The 16,391-nt window shown below is 47.0% G+C and overlaps 1 protein-coding gene across 1 annotated transcript in view; it reads left to right on the top strand.

The window, feature by feature from the left end:
* The window catches only part of Vps13b (vacuolar protein sorting 13 homolog B), a 601,468-nt gene extending 585,835 nt beyond the window's left edge, over positions 1-15,633 (top strand). Inside the window, exons 57-62 of the mRNA XM_059247261.1 lie at positions 281-457; positions 2,352-2,522; positions 9,005-9,181; positions 11,130-11,232; positions 11,853-12,102; positions 15,159-15,633. Coding sequence (XP_059103244.1) covers positions 281-457; positions 2,352-2,522; positions 9,005-9,181; positions 11,130-11,232; positions 11,853-12,102; positions 15,159-15,407 — 1,127 coding nt within the window. The 3' untranslated portion in view covers positions 15,408-15,633. The remainder of the gene's footprint in view (positions 1-280; positions 458-2,351; positions 2,523-9,004; positions 9,182-11,129; positions 11,233-11,852; positions 12,103-15,158) is intronic.
* The last annotated feature ends 758 nt before the right edge of the window (positions 15,634-16,391 follow it).

The raw sequence follows: 16,391 nt of genomic DNA, 5'->3' as shown, positions 1-16,391 counted from the left end.
CATGGTTCCCTTTACAGGAGTACAGGAGGCTTAGACACAGAAGTCATATTAAAGCCATTTGCAAGGCTGCCAGAGGATCACTGTGATTTATAAAGTATGAAAGTTCACCATTTATGAATTCACAGAGAATGAGTTATTTCCCATGTTTTGCTCCAAAGCAGCTTATGACACCCTCCATTCTAGTGTGAAAGGGAATTTCAGGGAGAACAGGCCACTTTTCACACATGTTGAAACCACTGAACTCAAGGTCTCACTAACCCTTTCCCTTTGTGTCTTGCAGGCTGGGTGGTGGGGTCTCTAGAAATTCTCGGCAGCCCCGCCAGCTTAGTGAGAAGCATTGGAAATGGGATCTCGGACTTCTTCAGGCTTCCATACGAAGGGTTGACACGAGGCCCAGGGGCCTTCGTGAGTGGAGTCTCCAGAGGGACCACATCCTTTGTCAAGCACATTTCCAAAGGTAACTGGGGAGGTCCTTGCCAGTCATTGTCTGGTTTTTCCAGTGTTCAGGCTTATAGCAAAGCTCGTGTATAAGGCTTCATGTTTTAAACAAGTCACTGCTTGCCTGTAGTGTATGAAAATGTTTCAGAAACTGGAAGATTTTAAACCTGTCATTGGGAAAACATGGACTGGCTCAACCATCATTCCATGCAATGAATACAGAAATATTCAAAGTGTCCATGACTGCCGCTGAGCATCAGGAACCCTACACTAGTTGCCTCATGATATTTTTAAAATGTAGATACAGTTGTCCCAACTTTCTTAAGGACACGAATACATTGTGGTGAGGAAGCTGATTCCTAAGCCAACTTCACTCCAGCTCCCTGCATACACAGTGCCATCTTGTGGTCCAGACAGGTCCTCAGGCATGGAGGCCTAACTGCTTCCCACCAGGAGAATGTTTTCATTTCATCCAGTGTTTGCTTGATATTTTGGTCAGGTTGGCAGTGACTGGGAAACTAACAAGGGCCATCTGAGTCCCCTTCTCTTCTCAGCAGGAGGCAGAGAAAACAGGGCAAAGGCCTTCTTGCCCATAAAAGGCATTTTACTGTAGACAATACCATAACTCTGTTATGAGTGAGCAGGTTATAGAAGTCTCTAGAAGGCTCAAAAGAAGACTTAAGCTTGAAATATGAGAACCCATGATCCATAGCAAGGATGGGGCTATGGGTGGGGGGTTGGCAAGAGAAGAGCAAAAGCAATAAAAACGAATTCCATGGACAATGAAAGGGAGCCTCCCCCAGCCCCAGATCCCAGGAGGCCTGGGAGCTGACGAGTGGGTCACAGCTGTGTTCCTGGTGGGCTTCTCGTTCCTGCCGTGCGTGCGTCTCTGAGGTTCTCTTGTTTCTGTTTACAATATGACAACAAACACCTGCTAAGCTGAACCTCAGTGGTAAATTTAGCATCCTGCACGCACGCGCGTTCAGACCACAGGTAGGTGGTAGCTGCAGAAATGGAACATGCCATTCCTTTTCCTTCTGGCTGTGCTGACTGAGACGCACACGCACTTGGTGGAGGTTCGAACTCTTCAGCCCGTGACTGAAGCTGCCTTTCTCAGGAAAACCAAACAGAATCGTCGCTTTGATGCCTTTGTTGTCTTTTCCAACAGTCAACATCTCGATGACCAAAGCTACGTTTAAGTTTCCTGTAATAAATTGTTATTTCCTCAGAATTCCAAATGGTAAGGGTTTAATGTCTCCCTTTTTTAAGATTGAAGTCATGGCCAGGTGTGGTCATGCTTGCTGAGGAAGATCCCAAGTTCAAAGCCAATCTAGCTTGCATAAGAGAACAAAGGGAGAGGGAGAAGACTGAATTCATAAAAAGACAATAATTTGAGTCCTAACGTGGGAACATTTCTTGGCAATCTATCTAAAACTAAGCAGCATACACATAACCTTTCTGAGCTCAGGAAGGCAGGTAGGCTGGGGATGTGGTCAGTAGTAGAATGCTTACCTAGCATAAGCAAGGCCGAGGTTCAATCCTCACTAATGTACACACACAGCAGAGCAGGTAAATTTTAACCTTTTAGAACCGTACCTCATGGAGGACTTCAGAAGTATTTCCCCAGGTCTCAACAAATGATTGGAAGGGTGTAAAACTCTCAGCTGCTTAGCAATATTTCCTGTGCCCCACTGGAGAGTGCCAGCACCCCCATGTGCAAATGGTACATCTCCTGCCTCTAAAGGCTGGGGAGAGAAGAGTGTCACTCCCCACCGGGCATATCGAGGGAAGACCCGAGTCTGCCGGTGTCCCTCCTCCCCCTCCTCCTCCTCCCACCTCCTTCCTCCAGGGCCACCACCTCGGGTCCACCATGTCTGTGACGAGGAAATCAGCCCGTGCTCTTGTCCCCTCAGGTACCTTGACGTCCATCACCAACTTGGCCACCAGTCTGGCCCGGAATATGGACCGGCTTTCGCTGGATGAAGAGCACTACAGTCGGCAGGAGGAGTGGCGGCGGCAGCTGCCTGAGAGCCTGGGCGAGGGGCTGCGGCAGGGCCTGTCCAGGCTGGGCATCAGCCTGCTCGGTAAGGGCTGCGGCAGGGCCTGTCCAGGCTGGGCGTCAGCCTGCTCGGTAAGGGCTGCGGCAGGGCCTGTCCAGGCTGGGCATCAGCCTGCTCGGTAAGGGCTGCGGCAGGGCCTGTCCAGGCTGGGCATCAGCCTGCTCGGTAAGGGCTGCGGCAGGGCCTGTCCAGGCTGGGCATCAGCCTGCTCGGTAAGGGCTGCGGCAGGGCCTGTCCAGGCTGGGCATCAGCCTGCTCGGTAAGGGCTGCGGCAGGGCCTGTCCAGGCTGGGCGTCAGCCTGCTCGGTAAGGGCTGCGGCGCTCCTGTCCATCGGACTCAGCTCGGCACACTCTCCCAAGAACGGCCACAGTACCTTGGCCATGGGAGTGGTTGGGAAGTTCATGACCTTTCACAGGCAGAGCTGAGCTTAGACAGGACCCAACATTGCTGCAACGCCTGCAGTTGTCTGTGGAGCGCTGCGACAGGACCAGTTCCACAGAGTTGTGCTCCTGAACAGGGCTGTCAGGACTGTCTGGGGAAGAGACTCCCCTGCACAGTGCCCAACATGGGCTTGGTGTAAGGGCTCCACGGCAGAGGGTAACTGCACAGGGCAGCCCTGGGCACTTCTAGAAGTGAGTAGCCATCAGCCACGGCCGTCGCTGTCCCTCACCGTGGCTGCCTGAGCAGTGTGCACATGCCGTGTAAACTGTAGTGAGGAGCCAGCTTCCCCTTCGATTTCTTTATTTCAGATCAGCCCATCTCCAAGCAACTATTGTTTGTCAAGCAGCCAGAGAGTATAGTTAGAGGTGAAGATTGCTGTGGGTATTTCAAAGTATCAAGTGTTTGGAAATAAGTTGCTTTGGAAAAATCTATAAAAAGGAAGCTTCAGAGCTGGAAATGTGCAGGGTGGGATTTTCAAGGGTGTTCTTTGTTTATTCACTTGCAAAGGAATTTAAAACTGGACTGCTTGGCCCCCTGCCTCCCACACGTCTGAGGGAGTGTGCAGTGTGTGGAGATCAAAGTGACCATGAGGTGCAGAGCACAGGGTGGAAGAGATAAGTCTGAAAGGCTTCCTCCCGCCTTTATCCTGGTCTCCACTCAGCTGCTCACCCTGCAGCAGCACAGCGGGCTGAGGCTGTGGGAGGAAGCGGTAAAACATTCCAAGCACAGGTTAAGTTACTAGAGATTATGGAAGCAGTAACAGTTTGTGGCGTGGGGTGCTGTCATTTGATAACGTGTGGAAAGGGGAAGCCCGTGACCTGTGATGAGCGTGGGTAAATCAGCAGCCTCCTCGATTGATTCTGCAGCCCAAAGACTCCTGGGGGCAGGCACAGTGGACAAAACTGTGTCCCTCAGGGCCCTGGACTCCAGGCTAGGTTATCCAGGTCCTTGCTTAGTGACCTTAGGCAAGGTTTTAAGGTCTTTAATCCTGGACTTGTTTGTAAACTGGAGCTGATTAATGCAGTTATAAGAAATAGTGAACAGGCAGGGGCCACAGGGCACTTCTGGGGCAGACATGAATTGGTGTTCTACAACCAAAGGAATTGTGAATACTGTCCTGACTTCAGAACAGCATTTGAGCAACTACAGGAATGTTCTTGGGGAAGTCTGTCTGATGAAGTCACTCTGTCCAGAGGGAATGACAGTAAGGTTATCTTGGGGGCCTCAAGGTGGTTATGTGGGGACTTGGGGTTGTTTTAAGCTAAGAATCACCCTTTGCTTTGGTCATGAGTGCTCCTTCACCTGTCCAAGAGATATGAGCTGGCTGTCAAAGGCTGGTCTTGACTCCCTTCTGGTCCTCGGATTCTGTACTCTTCCCACAAGGAAGCTGCCTCTGTCCAGCTTCCCCTGTTCAAGTTTACCCTCTGGCAGAAAGCTCTGCTGTGTTCAGAGTGTCTCTGCCACGCTGGGAATGGCAGTGGACTTACGTGCTGTCTGCCTCTGAGGATGATCCGAGTGTCCACCCCACCCCTACCACCAGTGCCCTAGCGCTGGCCAGCTTGGGCCCCCAGGAGCTCCAGTCCAGACTAGTGCCCCTCCCTGAGGGTGCAGACATTGCTGGACTCCTCGGAGTTTACGGTGAGTGGCTCCAGCTTGGTGGAGTGACTTCCTGTCCTCCAGGGTCCAAGGGCCTGTCCATGTCTCACAGAATATACAAGCTGCCCTACAGTGCATGGTCCCAGGTTCTCAGCTGTGTGCCAGGAGGACAGGAAACAAGCCTCAGTGTCACATTTCAAACTGATCCCCAGAGTGTTTAAAATTGCCACGTGAAGCTCAGAGCTGTGCACAGGTTGGAGCTGTTGTTCTATAATAATTGAAGACCACAGTGGGGACTGGAACTCTAGCTGCTCAGATTTTTCTTTCTGTAAGACTCAGTTACTGAGATACATTTACAGAGCATTTTAGGGTGACAGAGTCCCTTCACACATGCCATCTACCTTAACAGCCTTGGTGTTAACGTGTGACTACTCAGCAGGAACCTGCCTCTCTCCCGAGTCGCCTCCTCTCAGGGCTCCCAGTTAGAACCAATCAGGACAGTAGAATGAACCGCTGAGAGTCCCAGGGTAGGAAAAATGCATTGCCACTAAACGTGCCCCTTTCCTGCCTCCTTGGGGACACTGGAGTGCCATAAAGCACTTGAAAGTCCAAGGACGTCTGTAGCTACTTCAGGCCATGTGGCTCCAAGTCATTGAGGCCCACGGGGTTTTGCATGAGCTTTACATTTGGGAACTGGTGGCCCTGCAGAATTGGCACTGGCTTTGCTTACATGTACCAAATTCACTTCACTTACCCAACCTGCCACACATGCTTCTGTGCCCTGGAGCCTAGCTAGGAAAAGCTGACCACTTCCGTGTCACTGTTCAGTTCCAGGTCCCCCCAGCCCTGGCTCTCCCACCCCCCAAGGGTACTGCTGCCTAACTAACTGATGCTGTCGTGCCCAGTTTCACCTCTAGAGATCTTGGCACACATGGGGGCGGCGGGGAGGCAGCAGAGCTGGGGCTTTCAGAATCCCCACAAGACAGGCCTATAATAGATAGAGCCAGAGCAACAGAGGAGGTCCCCTTAAGGAGACCCTTGGACATCAGACCTGCTACCAGCAGTTCCATTTTCAGTTAGTTGGGACTTGCAGAGTGACAGATCCCAGTTTAGCTGCGTCCTAGTTTGCTCATCGGTTCTGATGAGAAAAGCTGGCCCCAGGCTGGAATGCCAGCCGCACCATGTTGTCTCTCTTGCAGGTCCCCAGCAGCACGGTGTCCTAGCTTAGGCCTACACTCCTGTTGTGAACAACAACAGATTGCACTGTGTGAAAAGCTACCGTCAAAATAGACTAGTAATAAATGTCTTCGCTGATCCCTGGAGCAAGTCACAGGAGAGAAGGAAACACTCAGCGAACAGTTCCTTGCTTCTTCAGGACAGGCCTCCTACAGCTCAGGGTACAGAAAAGGCTGTTCTCGTTTCCTGAGGCCCCTCCCACACACTCCTCCCTCCTGCACTCACTTCATCACATTACAGCACTCTCCATGTGGCCGCCCACTCCCCAGGCTGGTTGCCAACAGACAACTCTTGAGATCAGTTTCCACTACCTAAAGCCTTAGAGCAGTTTGAGAATATATGATAGTACATAACTTACCAGTTGTGGGACTTGGCTGGATCATACCTACAGAGAAGCCTCCTAAAGCCCTCCCCAAGCAGCTACTTCCCTCCAGCTAGATTTACAAACTACGGGCTGGCTATTCATGTCTAAAGAGCCTGTTCTCCAGATCACTGGCACAGAATAGGGGTCCTTGGCATCTGGTGGTGGGTGAGCTCCATGATGGCCCCTGGGCTACAGGAAGGGTGGCTGATGCTTGCTGCAGAGTCTGGGGCTGCACTGAAGACAAGTGACCTGGCAACTCCTTCTCTAACTGGTGGAATCTAACACTTGGTCCTGGAGCTCAGGGTTCCACTTTTCTAGCTGTCCCAGGAGTGTATCTATTAAAGTCACTGCAATTGGCGTCTTCGTTAAGTATAACGAAGTCTGAGATCAGAAGGGAGTCTCACTGAGGTACCTGTCTACACATAAGGAGACAGACAGAAGTGAGCACCATGTGGATAGTACCAGCTATAAGGGGCACATCCCTTGCCCGGTTAGGTCTGGCACATGAAAGGGAAATGAGGGAAGATCCTAAATGAGGCAAATACCAACCCCCAACTCAGAGTCAGTAGTTACAATGAAAGCCACACTGGGAAAGGGCATTTTCACCTAGAACATTGGCAACAATGTGTGATGTATTTGCAATTATTTATCCTAGCTAATAGGTAGAGGCATAAGGATCAGGAAGTCAAAGCCATCCTTGCCTCGGTAGTGACTTAGAAGTCAGGCTGGGTTACAAGAAACACTCTTACAAACCTGTTTCAAAGCAAAGACTCCAGGCCCTGGGTCTTCACTGCACTGCTCCCTGCCCCACCCCACCATGTCACTGTGGCCCCCTGGTCTTACAGGGAGCAGAGAGCATCTGATGCTTTAACTGACAGCACCAACTACCCAGGGCCCTATAGGAGTGCTGCTCTGTCCTAGGAGCCAAGACAACCTGGACCAGCGGGAAGCTGTCATCTCTCCTCAGTCCATCATTTCCTTAGGTTTGGGTGGCATTACCCTAGGCTGTCACCTCTGTCAATGCCTAAACTTAAATGTCTGTTAAAACCTAAAGGCCAGGCACCTGTGAAGAACAGTCCCCTTGGATATGACCTGAAGGAACTGGTCTAGTCTTCTGTTTCAGTGGAATTAGGTCATTAACTGAGACCTGGAAATCTCCTTTTACCCAAGAGACGCTGAATTGGTGGCATTTGGAATAATGGGATTTGACATGTACTAAAATTTCCACCAAGGGACTGTGGAAATTTTTGCGATAATCCTGCCAGGCTGGAGCTGAAGGCAAAGAGCTGTCAGGAATTATAAAGCAACCTCTCCTGAGATAAGGAGCCCTCTGCTACATCATGAAAAGTCAGGACCCATGAGGCCCTTCCTGACCTTATCACTGACCCCTGAATTTAGAGGATCAAAAATGAGTGGCAGAGGGATGCCTTTCATTTGTAACTACCTTCAAGCTCAGTTAAAAAAAAAAAATGGGGGCTGCAATGGTAAAGCTGTACAGCAATTTGTCAAGCAAGTAGTGTTTTAATGGCTATTCCGAAGTCAAGAGTGTAACCAAACCTCAGCTAAAGTGAGAAAGAACGTAGTTTTTTCAATATGGAAAAGGAGAGAAGAGCCTGTTTGATAAATTGGGTGAGCAAATAACCCAAACTCCTTGGACTCAGATCAGGGCCCAACCACTCAGCAGTTTGTGACCTTGGGAAGATCCCTTAACTTCTCTGTGTCTGTTGGCCTTACTCACAGGATGATGATGATTGAATGACCTCATCGGGTGGAGTTCTTTGTACAGTGCTCAGTTCATAAGCACTCAATAGATGGGCTATAACAGAAATCATCTGCCAATGACTACTTTTACTAAGTAAATATTAAGTGATGATATTGAATTAGTACAAAATCATTGTTTTAAGGCAAGGGCGTAGAGAGAGGGGCCAGTGATTAAGAGTGGTGGCCGTGAAATCCTGAGGACCTGAGTTGAAATTCCCAGCACTTATGTAAAGTAGCAGGTCATAACTACATAACTATAACCCCAGCAACAGAGCAGATAGATCCTGGGCACTCACTGGGCAACCAGCCTAGCTAAAACCTAAGGCAGAGAGCACTAGAGGAAAACACCTAACCCCTCCCTGTGGTCTCCAGAGGCACCTCTCCCTACCCACACACAAAAATGGGGGCACAGAAAGGGGCTGATCACCTTCCAGTTAAGTTTATTGGGCTATGCAGGCTCTCGAGGCAATGCTTTCTCCCAAAAATGTATTCTTTCTGCAGAAAGGCACATGGGTAACTGTTGTGGGATATTTGTACACTATATGAAGAAGTATTGCTGTGACTGGTGTAATAAAAAGCTGAACAGCCAATAGCCAGGCAGGAGAATATAGGCGGGACTTATGGGCAGAGAGAGAACTCTGGGAAAAAGAAAGGCGTAGTTCCCAGCCAGACAGCGAGGAAGCAGGATAGGTAGTAAGGAGATGAGGTAATGAGTCATGTGGAAGAATGTAGATTAAAATGTGAGTTAAGTTATAAGAACTAGTTAGGAACAAGCCTAAGCTAAGGGGGAGCTTTTATAATTAGTAAGTCTCTGTGTCATTATTTGTGGGCTGGTGGTCCCAATGAGAAAGTACTACCACAAACAACACTCCAGAAGTCTCAAGTTTCTAGATCCTGACTTATGAACCAAACCCAAGCTAAGTATTGTTTTGCTGAAGAAAACATCTAGTGTAAATGTTCTTTAATATAGATTATTGGTGAATAAAACATTATAATGAGGGAAGGGATTCATTTTCAGTCAAGGTTAAACTGAGTTCCAGATTGAGGTTTTTCATAATCTGAAGATTCTAAGCCTCTGTCCTCACTCGAAACCTTTTGTTACTTCAGGTGCTATTGCTGGTATAGTTGATCAGCCAATGCAGAACTTCCAGAAAACATCCGAGACCCAGGCTTCCGCAGGACATAAGGCCAAGGGTGTCATCTCAGGTGTGGGGAAAGGAATCATGGGGGTATTCACCAAACCCATCGGGGGAGCTGCAGAGCTTGTGTCGCAGGCTGGCTATGGTGAGTAGGTTAAAAGAGATAGGCCAACTGAGGTCTTATTAACTAATGTACATTCCTACTCAGGTTCTCTGAATCTAGCCTTTCACATGAGCAAGGGATGAGGAATAAAATGGAAAAATAGTAGCTATCTTTTTGTATCCTAATGTTTATTTACCGAGTATGACTATTGCCAATTAGTAACATCAGTGAGTACTTTCAAATATTTCATGCCCCCCCCTTTTTTTTTACAGTACACTTAACAGACTTTAATAAAAAGTAACCAGTTAGAAGTTTCCAACAGTATGGCAACAGATTACTTTCCATGTGATAAATTGGGACAGACAAACAGGTCTTAAGTCAGGAAGACATATGTACCTGTTGACTATGGAGAGCAGGAGAGGGCATGCACACTCATCTTTGGGCGTCAGCTGCATTTTCCAGTTGAGTCTCCTGGCCAATGAGAGCAGAGGCACATGGTGTGCAGCTAAAATGCCTTTCCCCAGGCAGACACTGGGAGGCCTGGGGCAGAGGCCAGGCCATCTCCCCAAATGTGCCGTGTACAAGTGCATAAGGGATGGTGCGGAAGGAAGCACCTCTTGGCAGAACATGTTAAAGTACCTTGCAGTAAACATGTGACTAGAATTACCTTTTTACTTAAACTTGATGGCATCCTTTGGCCATGCAACAGGCAAATGAGCTGGCATTTCAGGCCACAGGAGGGCCACCCACTTGTCAGACAGCATATTCTGTGTCTGCATCTGGCCAGACAGTCAGGACACATTTCACTGCAGGAAACCTGTACCTGAGTTCTGACAAGACACAGCCTCATCACACACAATATCCAGAGCACCCTTTGAGAAGCCACACTGGCAGCCATGCTTCTGCTCCGCTCTCCACTCCAATCCCCTATGGGCAGCAGGTCACTCACGGGGAAACTGACCGTACAAATTGCTACAACTCAGAGGTGGAAGAGGTTAAACTCTCCCTTACTTATTAAGAAAAAGTGTTCTTTTTGCTCCAAACCCAAGTGGGGTAACAACTCGTACTTCATAAGCTGCTGGGGTTTTAAAATGCCATTGTCTCTTACATGTTTCCCAGGCCTAGGCACTTATGTAAGAGCGTCTCGGAGCAGAGCTTCCCATGGCCTTTTGGGTTTCCATCACTCTTGTAAAACTTTTATTACCACACTGAAGGTTTTACAAACCACTAACTCTTAGTCTAATGACTATGCCTCGTTTATAAACATTTACAAGCCCTCCGAAAGCACACACGCTGTACCATCTTTGGTTCTGGAGTCTCTTTGGAGGCTTATGTGGCTGCTGCTGGGTGCCCTCATTTGGTCCTGGCACCAGCGAAAGCATGTAATAAACCAGAGGCCCCAAGAGCACTCATAAATGTATACAGAATCTTGTTTAACAGCTGGATTAAGTCATTTAAATTTAAATACTCTATCTGGGCAAACCGTGTGCTTTTGTGTATGTGCTTTTGGTTTTGTTGTTTTAGGCCAGTCATAACAGATACAGAAATACTGTATTAAGCAGCAAAACCAAGTAACAGTGACTTTTAAAACATCTAAGTTTTAAATGACATGTAAGATACTGTTGATGACCAGTCCTCTTAGCATTATGCTTCCTCTAAGTCAGTGGTTCTCAACCTTCCTAATGCTGTGACCCTTTAATATAGTTCCTCATGTTGTGGTGACCCCCAACCATAAAATTATTTTTGTTGCTACTTCCTAACTGTAATTTTGCTACTGTTATGAATCGTAATGTAAATACCTGTGTTTTCTAATGGTCTTAGGTAACCCCTGTGAAAGCAGTGGTTTAATGGTTATCTATAAACTTATTTCCAGAGATGTGACTTCATCTTGAATCTGTAACATTTTATGGATAGCTGTAAGATAACATCACTGTAGCAGAGAACTGTTTTCCAGAAAATTAGTACAGCTCCTTTGCTTCTCATACCACAGGTATTTTACATGGAGCTGGACTTTCTCAGCTTCCCAAACAACGGTACCAACCAAGAGATCTACATGCTGACCAAGCTCCAAACAGCCACGTCAAATATGTCTGGTAAAATTCTTGAACCCCTCACTCCGTTTACATTCACACTGCACCTTGGTTTGCTCTCTTGCTAATGGAGACCAAAGGACCAGCTGGTTTCAACAGCATTGTCTTGGGCAGTTTTAGGGAAAGGCTGCTCTTCCTAGAGGGAAGCTGGAGAGAGAACTCTGCTCCACGTAAGAGGCTAAGGCAGGACTGTCAGTTCAAGGCCAGCCTGGGCAACACAAGGAGACAAAATTATCTTCACTACTTGGATCTCTTAAGGATACACACTGTTAAAAGTCTGGGCCTGCAACAAGGATCAAAATTCCCTGTGGAACCAGAGTTCTAACTGGGGGTGTCATTTCTAATGGGAAGAAAATAGCTAAATGAAGCGTAAGAAAATCTCTTCTCCAGGAGCCAGGCTCTGCTGACCAGAATCAACTTAAGAATTGACAATATTTTTTTTTTTTAGCCAGCTGTAGCAAATACAGAAATACTGTAATATTAAGCTAAAGTTAACAGTCCACTCTGCCCTTGGGAAGGGCTTGGTTTTGGAGGGGATATGCCCCAATCACTGATATACACAGTGAAAGCTGTTGTGACTGCCTTTCAGGATGGCTCCTAACCACTTCCTTCCTTTTAAACAGGAAAATGCTTCAGTCTCTGGGTAGACCAGAAGTCCACATGACCCTGGATGTAGTCCTGGTGAGGGGCTCAGGCCAGGAGCATGAAGGGTGCTTGCTCTTGACATCTGAAGTGCTCTTTGTTGTAAGCATCAGCGAGGACACACAGCAACAGGCCTTCCCCATCACAGAGATCGACTGTGCACAGGACACCAAGCAAAACAACCTGCTCACTGTGCAGCTCAAGCAACCAAGAGTAGCCTGTGATGTGGAGGTACAGTTCCCAAACCAGGATGACTGGGGCTAGCTCTCGGGAGTTGAAATGTAGCATCATCACTGGTGCTTAGGCATCTAGACCAGGAGAGACAGGAAGGATTGTAAAGGAGACAAGGTCGGTATTGCAGAAGGGACTAGGAAGGCCCCACCCACCTGTGTGTGTGTGTGTGAACCCTAAAGAGAAGAGGAACAGTACCCTAGATGTGCTAGCCACTGGATCCTGGCAGTGTTTACATAGAATGGACGCTCAAGTAGAGCATCCAGAATACCAGGATTCAGAAGCCCAGCCTGAGCAGAGTGGTTCTGGCCTCCTACAATCCAACCTACATTAAGCAGATGCACCCACTGGGACACTGCTCTCTTCCTGTCTACCTCCCAGTAGATGTGGCCTGAACCACACATCCTAATTACTGAGATTTTTTTTTTTTAATTTATTTTCCCATATGAGATAGGGTGACCCTTACTGGGCACTGAGGACTGAACAATCAAGGTTAAAAAACTACCCCCAGCAGGACCTGCCCAATTCCTTCTTTCATGATTCTTCCTGATACAGGATCTTGTCCCTCTCACATTATTTGGGTAGAATTATCTGAGCAGATGGAAAGCAGCCAACCACAACATCTCCTAAGATCTCTCCTATTTCTTGGACTGTAATCAGTCAGGCTTTAAGCTGGGGCTTGGCACCAAGACTACACTGCAGCTTTCAGTTGATGACTTTCTGGGAATAAACAGGGGTCGGATGTCCAGGCTGACTTTATTAGATCTGCCAGAAATCTTCTGATCCAGTTGACAATAATTATAGCAGCAGTGATCTGGCTACAGAATTTGGCAAAGGACAGTAGCATTGTCTTCAAGTCCTTAGTCCTGGAGAAACCTCCAAACCCCAAGAAGTACCTGTGACCAGTATTTTTCTCAGTTGGCATTGAAATACTTTAGATCTTCAGCTATGTGATTTATCTTTTACTGATATCTAATTCTCATCCTCCTTTGCACTTCTGTTTGAGGATGGGGAGCGGGGGCGAGGGGGGGGGTGCTGAGTAACACCAATCGGCATGTTGGAAGCTGTGAAGGTTGAGGTGATGAACTCACCAAGCTAAGAGATGGAAGCATCAAAACCTGCTTCCGTCCAGGGATAAAGGAATGGCAGTTAGAGGCAGAAACACAAAGCAGTCCTTCAAGACTGCCATTCAATAAACAGCACCCAGTTCACACACCTCTCTCTGGTACTGTGCAGAGTAGAACCCACTGGGCTTTCTCAGTACTGCTTTGTCCTACCCTTACCTTCAGCTCGTAACTACTCCCTTCTTGTGTCCATGACCTAACCCTCCCCAGTGAAGACTGAAGCTGCAGGACATTGGAGACCCTTCATTGAGAGCTGGACAACAGTGTCTCAGTAGGAGGGAAGCGTCATTGGAGGAGGCACTGGTTGGACTGTCTTCTGCAGCTGTCCTGTTCAAAGCAGAACCTAACACAGTCCCAATCCAAAGCCTCCTGCTGTGAAAACCAAGAGCAGTATTTCCAGCTCTATAAAGTGCCCCTCACCTTAGAGGCTAGAAACAGAACTCCTTTGAATTCTGGAAGGAATTAATTTGTAGATGACATCACTGAGTATATTCAAATATGGCAAGTTTTGGATTTTTTTTTTTTTAATCAGCATTGCTTTTCTTGGTTAAATGCAGTCATTTTTTTTAGGGATAATTGCTTAATATGCCTGGCACATTATTAAAATCCCCTATGAGAGGCTCAAAATGAGTCAGGAGGTCAATTTATTCCTTGGCCAGGTTCCTTTCACAACACAGGCTTTCCTGCTGCTGTTCAGGAGCAATTAAGCTTTTTTGTATATTCAAAGCTCTCCAGCTGAATTCTGGCCCCATCAAATGATATCATCAGAACTCTGGCCTTTGCCTAGTGGTACACAGCTTTCATCTGTCAGTGAATCTTAAAGGCTTTTTTTCTTTTCTTTCTGAGGCTGAAAAATATTAAGACCCAAACTCTAACACAGGCCTTAACTTACACCTCTGGCAGGCCCTTCTACTATCTGCTTTCTGTAGCTTTTTACAACTTTTTATACTTTTAGCTACATTTTTTTCTGGGCCCTGTTTAAATTCTTTACATTACCGCAACTCTGAGAACTAAAACACCTCTATTAAAAGGTTTCTAATTCTTCCAGAATGGTCTTGCCAATATTCAGTAGGTCACAACACCACAAGGTTAGTGGCTACTAACTTGTACAAACCAGTGGCCAGCTCTGCCAATTCCCTCCTCGGCTTGATCTGTGCACTAGATAGCTGTGGGACTTCAGGATGAGAAGAATTTATAGTCCCAACTGCCTTTGATGGGTGCTTCCTCAGACTGTCTCACTTAAGAACTTAGGTAGTTTATCTATCTGTCTCAGTTCTTAAGTTCCACTGAAGATGAGCCAGACTTTTATGAACTATAAATGTAGTTTGCATCCTCCCTTTTTGCCATAAAAATTTCCCCTTCCTCTGCCCAGTTCTATTTTTTTTCTGGCTTTAAATCCTAGTATTTATAAAAACAGAAAATGTTACAGTTCAAAAAGGTAGGAGGTTTTGTTTTTTAAGCATGTTCTGCCCAAAGCCACTGGTATGAATGAGGTTCTCTTCCCTGCCTCTGACAAGCTGTGGCAGCTCCGGGAACCGGGGCAACTCTTCTTTTGGGATGCCGAGTTGCATACTGATTACATTTAACCAGAGGGCCATTTTTATCCTTTGTTCTAGGCTGCTTGGTAAAAAGCAGTGACAGACGTGTTAATAGTTAATGAGTACTATCAAATGGGTAACGTTAAACATGGGAATTTTACGCAAAATGAGCCATTTATTCAAAGGGAGGGAGGGTGTCCTGATAGTCTTATGGAAACTGGTTACATGTGCCAAACTTGCACTGGGATTGCTTTTTCTCAGAAGAAGTGCTGACGTGGACAGAATGGCTCACAGGATGGCCTAGGAGACAGTGAATAAGTGCATCCAGGAGAATAGTTTTGTTGTCACAGTGTCACAAAGGCTGGTGACTCTAACAGACCTTTGGTTTTGGCAGGTGGATGGCGCCCGGGAGAGACTGTCGGAGCAACAGTTTAACAGGCTTGTGGACTACATTGCAGAAACGTCCTGCCACCTGGCTCCAGGCTGCTCTTCCACGCAAACAGCATGTTCTGTGGTAGCTGTGGAGCCTCCCCCTGCCACTGTTAGGACCTACCATTATTTAGCTGACCCCCATTTTGCTCAGGTGTTCATTAGTAAATTTACCATGGTAAAGAATAAAGCCCTAAGGAAAGGCTTCCCCTGAGTCCCTTAGGGAGGAGGAGTTTGATTTTTTGCTGAGCAACACAGAGTTCCAACACTCAACATGGACAGAAGGCCAACATGTCTGTAGTAACAGGCATACTAATTTTGTAGGGATTTACATCTTACCTTCTTCCCAAACAAAAAAAGATACTCCTCCAAGTGGGGAAAAAAAAATTCCAAGTGGGAGAGGAACAAATGATCAAAGAATCCTATGTATGTTGTATTCTTACCATTCTTTTTTTTACTCTATGCCATTTGCAGAAGTTTTCACTGTAATTTCAATCTGTTAATGCTCTGCTTTGTAGTAAAATGTGGACAGGCCCTAGAATACAGACCCAGAAAATAAAACTCCAACACCTCTGTAATACAGTTGTTTTGCTTGTTGAATGTTTCACTTAACTACAATACCATTCTTTTTAGGAAAAACAATGAATATTACCCTCAAAGTCAGCAGTCTGCTGATTTGTCAGACTTTTAACTGCTCAGGTATATTTTGGAAAGCTTATGTTTTACAAAGCTAAAAAGTAACATTTTGTGTCTACCAACAAGAACAGACCATAATGCCTGTAAATTTGTTTGGTTCTAGAACTCCTTAGTATATGGGTGTGAGTTAAGAAGAACCCTAACACTGCTGAGCCGTGGTGGTACACACCTTTAATCCCAGCACTCGGGAGGCAGAGGCAGGTGGATCTCTGTGAGTTCCAGGCCAGCCTGGTCTACAGAGAGAGTTCCAAGGCAGCCAGGGCTACAGAGAGAAAGCCTGTCTCCAGCAATACCACCAGTCAGGACAGTTCTCTATGAACTGACTTGGCAAGGCTTGGAGATAATCCCTAGTGTCTGTCTGCTAAGTATTATTTAACACCTAAAGAAAGGCTCAGATGCAAGACCTGGAGTCAGCAGTGATCTTAAAGTTCTCCGTGACTGTCTCAGTCTACCCACTGACGGCAGGCATGCGGTGGCCTGCAACCTGTTCCCTTCAGCTGTA

The sequence above is a fragment of the Peromyscus eremicus genome, chromosome 20, assembly GCF_949786415.1.
Source record: "Peromyscus eremicus chromosome 20, PerEre_H2_v1, whole genome shotgun sequence".
NCBI classification, from domain to species: domain Eukaryota; kingdom Metazoa; phylum Chordata; class Mammalia; order Rodentia; family Cricetidae; genus Peromyscus; species Peromyscus eremicus.
Note: the sequence above shows the minus strand (reverse complement) of the source record. Positions and strands in the feature narration are given on the sequence as shown.